The following is a 10,143-nucleotide window of genomic DNA, read 5'->3' as shown; positions in this document are numbered from 1 at the left end:
ATAGGTAGACCTATCCCTCTTATTCAGCCCACTAGGTGGCGGCACACACGCGCATACAAGCTTTTGACAAGAAATATTGTAGTGTAGTCAACTGAGTGAGCTCATAAGGTAGCCTATATAGTAAATTTATAATGCATATATAAATATATAGTAAATATGCAAGTTTGATTTTTAAAGATTTGCACAATAAGTTAAGCTCATTCATCCACTGGTTACATTTAGACATTTACATTTAGTCATTTATCAGACGCTCTTATCCAGAGCGACTTACAGTAAGTACAGGGACATTCCCCCCGAGGCAAGTAGGGTGAAGTGCCTTGCCCAAGGACACGACGTCATTTTGCATAGCCGGGAATCGAACTGGCAACCTTCTGATTACTAGCCCGCTTCCCTAACCGCTCAGCCACCTGACTCCCTCTGTACTAAAGCATCACAATTTGGACTGAAAATGCCTAGTTCTTCGTGAGCATAGTCTTGTTCGCTTGTTTATATTTTAGTTTGTTATTAATTTTATTATTGTGTGTGTGTCGTTTTATGTTTTGTTGCAGGCACAAATAAACTATGGTACTGTACAATAAGTAGGCAAGCCGGTGTTATGATTTTAGGATACTCATTTCATTATTTTACAGTGATCATAATGTGTAATACGTTTAATCTATACACCAGTCTCTTACACTGAGAACACAGGGGGAACAGATTTCCCTGGGGGCCTGAGGAAAGTGGTTCCCTCCTGTATATTACAGTCTGGACATTTATAAAGCAATCCAGTGATGCTGGTGATGTCTGTTACTGTGATCATCATGTATAACAGAGGGGAGAGGACAGTAGGAGGTGAAGTCCTGAGCAGAGGGTCATGAAACACTCTGGGTAGCAGTTTAGAAAGCATCTTTTATTGCAATAATTCCAACATTTCACAACCCATATCTCAAGATGTCTCTTTCCAGAGGAGAAAAGAAACAGTACAAAAATGTAAAGATTTTTTTCTTTGTCTTTTCTTTTTTTCAGTTTTACTTCTAAGTGCGAGAAAGAGAGAGACAGGTGGACAGAGGCAGCGAGATCTTTTTTCTATTAATCTATGATGAACAACATTCTCCTACACATGCAGCAGCACAGTCTGTAGAGGGCTCACACACACACACACACACCTAGTCTGCGGTGTCTCCCTCTCTCCTACAGCCTGGGGTACAGGGAGCCCGTCAGGAGGGAGGAAGGGAAGTTTAGTAGCAACACCTCCTCTACCTCCCAGCTGTGCTGAGTCGAGTGTGTGTGTTGAGTTAACATGGTCCCAGCCCCTCCCAGCTGTGCCCTGTGCAGACATGAACAACCACAATAAAAATCCAAACATGGATCCAGAAAACAAGCAAATAACGGCCGCTAACCCTAACCAGCTGCACCCTTTAACAGCTGAGGAAGGCCTTCGGAAGTTTTGGCATCTTGTGTGTGTAATCACTTCAGAATTGTGTGTGTGTGTGTAATCACTTCAGAATTGTGTGTGTGTGTGTGTGTGTGTATGTAATCACTTCAGAATTGTGTGTATGCAGTGGTCCACGGCATATCTCAACATCTCAGTGCATCAATAATACACTTCAGAACCAGAATCAACCTTCAATACACCTGCCTGACTGTGTGCTCTGGAAGTGTGCATGTGTACTGCCTGTGAGGTGAGGGTCTAAGGGACCCTGTGTACTGCCTGTGAGGTGAGGGTCTAAGGGACCCTGTGTACTGCCTGTGAGGTGAGGGTCTAAGGGACCCACATGAAAAGGCACAGAGAGAGCAGGACTTCCCGCCGGGAGCCCCAGGCAGAGCCAGAATAAGAGTCTTACAGCAACACTTAATCATTATAAAAACTTCAGAATAAAATACAAATCTTTAGATTACGATATTACTTTGGTCCCATCCAGTAATTTTTTCTTCATTCATGTCTACTTCCTTCTTCCTTCCTGTCTTTCTTCAGTTAGAAAAATAGACGCTTAAAACAGGGCTATCATTGGAATGTTTCCTTACAAAAATATCATTCATTTTTCTTTTTGTTTCCCAGAGAATGAAGATGAAAGCATGAAAAGGTTTGGCCCATGAGTAGTAGTATATGTGTGTATATATATGAGTATGTGGCATGTATGTCAACAAGTTGATTGTCTGCATGTTTTAAGTGGTACTAACGTGTGTGTGTAGATTGTCAGTGTATTCATACTGTAAAGCCTGTTCTCTTTTATTGATACAGTAATAGGATGTTTAAGTCCCTCTGCAAGTGTATAGTGCGTGTGTGAGCATGTGTGAGAATGTGTAAGCGTGTGTGTAAGCGTGGTCCTGCTGTAGTTTGGTCCTCCGGCCAGCAGGGGCAGGCTGTGATCACTCAGGCTTGGGCTCGGGGGTGTCGCTCTTGGGCTCGCTCTCCTCATCGCTCTCGATGCCTGCACGGCTTACGATGCGACGCATGGTGAAGGGGAGGTCCCCACGCCTGGACACACACACACACACACGCACACACACACACCAGGAGAAAACATAGCCAGTAGATTAGAGTACAGTATAGTAGAAAAGCACATACAAATTAGGCAGTTTATTACACTACAGTAGAGCAGAGCAGCAGGGCTGAGCAGCAGAGCAGGACAGCAGGGTGGAGGAGTGAAGCAGCAGGGTGGAGGAGTGAAGCAGCAGGGTGGAGGAGTGAAGCAGCAGGGTGGAGGAGTGAAGAAGCAGGGTGGAGGAGTGAAGCAGCAGGGTGGAGGAGTGAAGCAGCAGGGTGGAGGAGTGAAGCAGCAGGGTGGAGGAGTGAAGCAGCAGGGTGGAGGAGTGAAGCAGCAGGGTGGAGGAGTGAAGAAGCAGGGTGAAGCAGCAGGGTGGAGGGGTGAAGCAGCAGGGTGAAGCAGCAGGGTGAAGCAGCAGGGTGAAGCAGCAGGGTGGAGGAGTGAAGCAGCAGGGTGGAGGAGTGAAGCAGCAGGGTGAAGCAGCAGGGTGGAGGAGTGAAGCAGCAGGGTGGAGGAGTGAAGCAGCAGGGTGAAGCAGCAGGGTGGAGGAGTGAAGCAGCAGGGTGGAGGAGTGAAGCAGCAGGGTGGGGCAGCAGGGTGAAGCAGCAGGGTGGAGGGGTGAAGCAGCAGGGTGGAGGGGTGAAGCAGCAGGGTGAAGCAGCAGGGTGGAGGGGTGAAGCAGCAGGGTGAAGCAGCAGGGTGAAGCAGCAGGGTGAAGCAGCAGGGTGGAGGAGTGAAGCAGCAGGGTGAAGCAGCAGGGTGGAGGAGTGAAGCAGCAGGGTGGAGGAGTGAAGCAGCAGGGTGGAGGAGTGAAGCAGCAGGGTGAAGCAGCAGGGTGGAGGAGTGAAGCAGCAGGGTGGAGGAGTGAAGCAGCAGGGTGGGGCAGCAGGGTGAAGCAGCAGGGTGGAGGGGTGAAGCAGCAGGGTGGAGGGGTGAAGCAGCAGGGTGAAGCAGCAGGGTGAAGCAGCAGGGTGAAGCAGCAGGGTGGAGGAGTGAAGCAGCAGGGTGAAGCAGCAGGGTGAAGCAGCAGGGTGGAGGGGTGAAGCAGCAGGGTGGAGGGGTGAAGCAGCAGGGTGAAGCAGCAGGGTGAAGCAGCAGGGTGAAGGAGTGAAGCAGCAGGGTGGAGGAGTGAAGCAGCAGGGTGAAGCAGCAGGGTGGGGCAGCAGGGTGGAGGGGTGAAGCAGCAGGGTGAAGCAGCAGGGTGAAGCAGCAGGATGGAGGAGTGAAGCAGCAGGGTGGAGGAGTGAAGCAGCAGGGTGAAGCAGCAGGGTGAAGCAGCAGGGTGGAGGAGTGAAGCAGCAGGGTGGAGGAGTGAAGCAGCAGGGTGAAGCAGCAGGGTGGAGGAGTGAAGCAGCAGGGTGGAGGAGTGAAGCAGCAGGGTGGGGCAGCAGGGTGGAGGAGTGAAGCAGCAGGGTGAAGCAGCAGGGTGGAGGAGTGAAGCAGCAGGGTGAAGCAGCAGGGTGGAGGAGTGAAGCAGCAGGGTGAAGCAGCAGGGTGGAGGAGTGAAGCAGCAGGGTGGAGGAGTGAAGCAGCAGGGTGAAGCAGCAGGGTGGAGGAGTGAAGCAGCAGGGTGGAGGAGTGAAGCAGCAGGGTGGGGCAGCAGGGTGAAGCAGCAGGGTGGAGGGGTGAAGCAGCAGGGTGAAGCAGCAGGGTGAAGCAGCAGGGTGAAGCAGCAGGGTGGAGGGGTGAAGCAGCAGGGTGGAGGGGTGAAGCAGCAGGGTGAAGCAGCAGGGTGAAGCAGCAGGGTGGAGGGGTGAAGCAGCAGGGTGGAGGGGTGAAGCAGCAGGGTGAAGCAGCAGGGTGAAGCAGCAGGGTGAAGCAGCAGGGTGGAGGAGTGAAGCAGCAGGGTGAAGCAGCAGGGTGAAGCAGCAGGGTGAAGCAGCAGGGTGGGGCAGCAGGGTGGGGCAGCAGGGTGGGGCAGCAGGGTGGGGCAGCAGGGTGGAGCAGCAGGGTGGAGCGTACCTGAGCTTGCTCTTCAGGGTGCTGACTTCTCGGTTCATGGCGTCGGCAGACTCGGTGGCGTCCTCCAGCTCCCGCTGCAGCTTCCTGCGGTTGGCATTGGCTCTCTGGGCCTCCTCCTCTGCCTCCTCCAGCTGCCTCTTAAGCTGCTTCATACGTGAGTTCAGCTTGTCTGACTGGACACACACCACACAGGGGAGTCAGGGGAGCGCACACACACACACAGGGGAGTACACACACACACACACACCACACAGGGGAGTGCACACACACCACACCAAGCAGTCAGGGGAGCACACACACACACACCAGGGCCTTGTACACACACACACACACACACACCTGGTCCTTGTATTGTTCGGTGTTGCGTCTCTCGTCGTCCACCTGCAGGATCACCTCCTTCAGCTTCTTCTCTGTACGGCGCACCAGCTTGGAGGCCTGCTGCCTCTCCCTACACACACAGGTCAGACACACACACAGAGGTCAGAAAGAGCCAGACACACACACAGACAGAGGCAGACAGACAGGGGGAGGGTATTACTTGGTCTCCATGTCCAGCTGTTCCTCCAGCTGGGCGATCTTGGCCTCCAGGGCGGAGATAGAGGCCTTGTACTTGCTCTTGATGGTGCCCTCCAGCTCTCCCAGCTTCAGCTTCAGCTCCTTGTTCTGGCGCTCCAGCTGAGAGCGCGCCCCCTCCAGGCGCTGGGAGGTACTGCGCTCTGCTGTCAGCTCCACGTTCATCTGGTCAGTCTGGGGGGGGGGGGGGAGACTCAATTTCTACATGCCACGCAACATTCTGTGCCAATAGCCTCAGCTCCGCTCCCTCTGATAGGCTGCCGTACCTGCAGCATGGCTCTCTTCAGCCTATCGTTGACCAGCTCAGTGTTGCACTGCTCCTCCTCCAGCTCCTCCTCCAGCTGGGCGATACGAGCCTCAAGCCTCCTCTTCTCCTCCGCTATCAGAGAGCTGGGGGGATGACAGCTCGTGAACTATCTGCAGCATCCTGACGGTTGATGTTTAAGAAGAGAATCAAGAGGAACGTGGAGGAGGATGTGGAAGCAGGAAGTGGAGTTACAGGACAAGAGGAGGTGACGGAGGGAGGTGCAGGAGTTAGAGGAGACAGGACAGGTGGAGGTGATGGAGGAGACAGGACAGGACAGGTGGAGGTGATGGAGGAGACAGGACAGGTGGAAGTGATGGAAGAGTCCTACTTCTTGCTGGCCTGGTTGTTGATCTCATCCTGCAGCTCGTCTCTCTCCTGCTGCGCCTGTCTTTTCACACGCTCTGCTGCTGCCAGCTCCTACGCACGCACACACAAGTTGGAGAGAAGACCGAAGTGAGCTTGATTATAGTTGATAGTCAACAATGTCTCTATGGATGGATAGAGAGACAGGTGAAGGTAGAGAGGGATAGAGAGAGGTAGAGAGAGAGAGAGTGACAGACCTCTTGCATCTGGATCATGTCTGCCTCCATACTCTTAATCTTCTTCTCGTTCTCTTTGGCCTGGGCCAGAATCTCGTCCCGGGACTGCCTGGTGTCCTCCAGCTCTCTCAGGAGTTCCTTCATCTGGGCCTGGGGGAGGGGGGGGGGAGGGGGGGGGAGGGGGGGAGGGGGGGAGAGGAAGACATGTTAGTGAGGCTGAACACAGTAGGGACAGTAGAGCGTCAGTGGAGCGTCAGTAGAGCGTCAGTAGAGCGTAAGTAGAGGGGCAGTAGAGGGCCAGTAGAGCGTCAGTAGAGGGCCAGTAGAGGGCCAGTAGAGGGCCAGTAGAGGGCCAGTAGAGGGCCAGTAGAGGGCCAGTAGAGGGCATGTACCTGCAGCTTCTTCAGCTGTTTCAGGGCTTCGTCTCTGTTCTTGTTGGCCATGTCGATGGCCGCCTCCAGCTCCTTCAGATCCAGCTCCAGCTTCTTACGCGCCGCCATGGCAACCGACCGCTGCTTCCTCTCGTCCTCCAGCTCCATCTCCATCTCCCGCACCTGACGCACACACACACACGCACACACACTATGAGGAGCAGAGTCACAGGCTCTCACTGGAGAAACTACACAGATCATAATGCAACACTAAATAACCAATAGGTGTCAGTTTGTATTGAGCCCAGGAGAACATGGGAGTTGATGTAGCTAGCAGGTCAGCTAGCAGGACTGATCCCCAACAGCTAGCAGAGCCTGTACCTGTTTGACCAGCTGTCTCTTCTTCTCCTCCCCCATCTCGTCGCGTCCGGCCAGGTCGCGGTCGTACTGGGCCTTCATGGCCTGCATGTTGACCTCCAGGCGCAGCTTGGCGTCCTCCGTGGCCTGCAGCTCGTCCTCCAGCTCCTCCAGCTGCACCCGCATCTCCTCCAGCTGCTGCTCCATGCCCCGCTTCGACTTCTCCAGCTCGTGGACCTGGAGGGGTCACACACACACACGTTTGTTTTTCTATCCCAGTGGAACCCAATCATTCACTTCCATTCAAAATCATGTTCTCTCACCCCTAATCCTAACTCTTAATGTAATTCTAAACCCTAAAACACTGACAAAAGCATATGAAGTTATGGGGCCCAGCAAAGGGGCCCCACAGGATAATTTTTTTCATGTTTAACTATACTTGGTAGGACATTTGGTCCCCACAAGCATAGTTAGACCAGACCAGATACACACACCACTTACGTTCTTGCCCACGTCGTCCTTGGAGGAGACTAGGTCCTCCATTTCTGCACGGAGCAGCTTGTTGGAGCGGTCCAGCTCCTCCTTCACCTCCATCAGGCTGTCCAGCTGGCGGGCCAGGGCCAGCGCCCGTGTGTCCTTCTCCCTCGCCTCAGCCTCCGCACGGTCGCGCTCCTCCGCATAGCGGGCCGACACGCTCTTCTCCTCCGCCAGCATCTGGGGGGGAGGAGGAGGTCAGACTTCTACAATAGGTTGGAGATAATCAGTCATCTTTCATCCCTCCCTTGTTCTCCTCCTCCTCCTTCCACTCCCTTCCTCCCTCCCTTCCCTCCCCTCCCTCCTCCTCCTCCTCCTCCCCTCCTTCCCACCTGATCAAACTTCTTCTGCTTCTTCTCCAGGTTGGACACGATCTGTCTCAGGTGGTCCTGGTCCACCAGCAGATCGTCCAGCTCCTGCTGGAGGCGGGTCTTGGTCTTGTCCAGCTTCTCAAAGGCTGCGTTCCTCTCCTCCAGGCGCTGGGCCACGCCCTCCAGGTCCCTCTGCACACGCTTCCTGCCCTCCTCAGCACTCTCCAGGCATCCCGCCTCCAGCTCTGCCTTCTTCTTCATGTCAACCAGCTATTGGATGAGCAGGTATGTCAATCAAACACATTTGAGAGGCGGGGCTGGTGTGCAGCGTGTGCGTTGTATGTGGAACTGTGTGCAGTGTGTGTGTATAGTGGGTGGTACCTGGGCCTGTGTATAGCTGGTGGTACCTGGGCCTGTGTAGTGTGTGTACAGCGTGTGGTACCTGGGCCTGTGTAGTGTGTGTGCAGTGTGTGTACAGTCTGTGGTACCTGGGCCTGCACGGTCAGCAGCTGTCTCTCCACGTTCCTCTTGGCCTCCTCCTCCTCCTCCATCTGCTCCCTCAACACGCCCTGCTCCTCCTCCAGCTGGCGCAGACGGGTCCCCAGGGACAGCTTCTGCCGCGTCTCCTCCCCCAGCAGCTCCTGAGGGGGGGAGGAGAGGGGGGGAGGGGAGGGTCCTACTATAAACCCCTTCACATGTATATTTGACATTCTTGTTTCTCCTGTGTGTGTGTGTGTGTGTGTGTGTGTACCTGGACATCCTGGAGCTGGGACTCGACAGTAGAGCAGTCCTTGCTGGCCTTGATGGACTTGCCCTCCACCTCGCACAGAAGCCCGTTCACGTTCTCCAGCTCAGCCTATCACAACACACCCCCGCCGCACACACACACACACATCAGACACAGCCAATCACAGCTCACAATGACCAGGCATGTAGCAGAGGTGTTGACCAGGTGTGTAATAGTAGTATTGACCAGGTGTGTGACCAGGTGTGTACCTGCATCTTGGCGACTCTGTCGGCCAGCTCTGCCCGCTGCCTCTCGCTCTCAGCATGTTTGACCTGCAGCTCAGTGACCTGTGACTCTGCCTTCTTCCTGCGCTGCTCGGAGTCTCCCTTCCCCTGCAGGAGCCCCTGCATCTCGATGGCCAGCTCGTTCCGCTCGCTCTCCAAGGCCTGCTTCGTCTTCTCCACAGACACCTTGTTCTGGGGGGAGGAGGGGGAGAGGGGTTTAAAGTATGTGTGTGTTCATGTGTATGTATGTGCATTAGCACACGCGTGTGTGTGTTAATGCTGGTGTGTGTGTGTGTGTGTGTGTTGGTGTGTGTGTGTACCCTCTTGGCCTGCTCCAGCTGTTCGTTGAGCTCGTCGAAGGCCTGGCCATGTTTCTGTCTCATCTCCTGGACCTGCTGCTCATGAACTCTGACCTCATCCTCCAGCGCCTTCTTCAGCTGAGTCACCTCTGTCTCCCTCTTGGTCCTTGGGTGGGGGGGGGGTCACTCAGCTGTTAGACCTGTGTGTGTGTGATATATACACACACAGGTGTGTGTGTGTGTGTGTGTGAGTGTGAGTGTGAACCCACCTGAGCTCCTGCTGCGCGGCGGTGGAGTCCAGCGTGTCCTCCAGCTCAGTCTTCAGAGCCTCCAGCTCTTCTCCCAGGTCCCTGCGGTGCTTCTCAGCCTTGGAGCGCGCTGCCCGCTCCAGCTCCAGGTCCTCCTGCAGCTCGGACAGCTGAGCCTCCAGCTCCCGGATCTTCTTCTGGGCCAGGTTCTTCTGGGCCGCCTCCTCCTCCATCCTGGGAGACGGAGGAAGCAGGTGAGTTGACATGTCCAAACCCACAACACCTCTCTGCCACACACACACACTCACCTGGCGAGCGCAGCCTGCAGTTCCTCCTCCTTCTTGGCCAGCTGTGCGCGCAGCTCTGCTATCTGGGCCTGCAGCTCTGAGATCTGGTCGGTCAGCTCTGTGGAGTCTCCCTCCAGCTTGCGCCGGTTCTTCTCCAGCTCCTGCCGCTGCTTCTCCTCCCGCCGCAGACGGTCCTCCAGGTCGGTGATCATGGCCTCGTGTTTGTTCTTTAACTTCTGCAGACTCTTGCTCTTCTCCTCCTCCTCTGCCAGGTTGGTGGTGAACTCAGAGATCCTCTCGTCCATCAGCTTCTTCTCCTGCAGCACCACCACCACCACAACCACAGGTTACATGACCTCACCACAACCCTGGTTAGAACACCACAGGACAACCTCCCTCTCCCTCTCCCTCCCCTCCTCACCTTCATCAGCTTGTTGTTCTGGTCGTCCAGCACCATGACGTCCTCCTCCACCTTCTTCATCTTGGCCTCCATGGTTACCTTCTCCAGCTGCAGCCTCTGACGCGCTGCCTCCTCCTCATCCAGCTGCTGCTCCAGGTCCTGCACGCACACACACACACACGGTTAGATAGGTCTGTCTGAAACCTTCTGTATGATGGTGTGTGTGTGTGTGTGCAGTCGTGTGCGCGTCCTCACGGTGATGTTCTGCTGCATCTTCTTCTTCTCTGCCTGCAGGTGCGTGGCACGCTCCTCCTCCTCCTCCACCCGGGCCTCCAGGTCGTGCAGGATCTCCTCCAGCTCCTGCTTCTTAGCAGACAGCCGCGCCCTCATCTCCTCCGCCTCCGCGCACAGCTCGGTCTCCGCCTGCAGCTGCTCCTGCAGGGCCTGCTTCTCCACGCTCAGCTGGGGGGGGGGGG

The 10,143-nt window shown here is 55.1% G+C and overlaps 1 protein-coding gene across 2 annotated transcripts in view; it reads right to left on the bottom strand.

The window, feature by feature from the left end:
• Window positions 1-2,307: 2,307 nt before the first annotated feature.
• Window positions 2,308-10,143, bottom strand: part of myh9b (myosin, heavy chain 9b, non-muscle) — a 32,905-nt gene continuing 25,069 nt past the window's right edge. For both annotated transcript variants that reach the window (XM_062480421.1, XM_062480430.1), the window contains 19 exons: window positions 9,923-10,129; window positions 9,689-9,826; window positions 9,289-9,584; window positions 9,002-9,214; window positions 8,754-8,898; window positions 8,419-8,625; window positions 8,174-8,278; window positions 7,911-8,063; window positions 7,444-7,692; window positions 7,079-7,291; window positions 6,602-6,814; window positions 6,242-6,403; window positions 5,871-5,999; window positions 5,639-5,727; window positions 5,270-5,393; window positions 4,969-5,177; window positions 4,770-4,878; window positions 4,431-4,603; window positions 2,308-2,458 (listed from right to left, as the gene is read on the bottom strand). In XM_062480421.1, coding sequence (XP_062336405.1) covers window positions 2,350-2,458; window positions 4,431-4,603; window positions 4,770-4,878; window positions 4,969-5,177; window positions 5,270-5,393; window positions 5,639-5,727; window positions 5,871-5,999; window positions 6,242-6,403; window positions 6,602-6,814; window positions 7,079-7,291; window positions 7,444-7,692; window positions 7,911-8,063; window positions 8,174-8,278; window positions 8,419-8,625; window positions 8,754-8,898; window positions 9,002-9,214; window positions 9,289-9,584; window positions 9,689-9,826; window positions 9,923-10,129 — 3,243 coding nt within the window. In that variant the 3' untranslated portion in view covers window positions 2,308-2,349. The remainder of the gene's footprint in view (window positions 2,459-4,430; window positions 4,604-4,769; window positions 4,879-4,968; window positions 5,178-5,269; window positions 5,394-5,638; window positions 5,728-5,870; window positions 6,000-6,241; window positions 6,404-6,601; window positions 6,815-7,078; window positions 7,292-7,443; window positions 7,693-7,910; window positions 8,064-8,173; window positions 8,279-8,418; window positions 8,626-8,753; window positions 8,899-9,001; window positions 9,215-9,288; window positions 9,585-9,688; window positions 9,827-9,922; window positions 10,130-10,143) is intronic.

The sequence above is a fragment of the Osmerus eperlanus genome, chromosome 2 (genome assembly GCF_963692335.1).
Source record: "Osmerus eperlanus chromosome 2, fOsmEpe2.1, whole genome shotgun sequence".
Taxonomy (NCBI): Eukaryota; Metazoa; Chordata; class Actinopteri; order Osmeriformes; family Osmeridae; genus Osmerus; species Osmerus eperlanus.
Note: the sequence above shows the minus strand (reverse complement) of the source record. Positions and strands in the feature narration are given on the sequence as shown.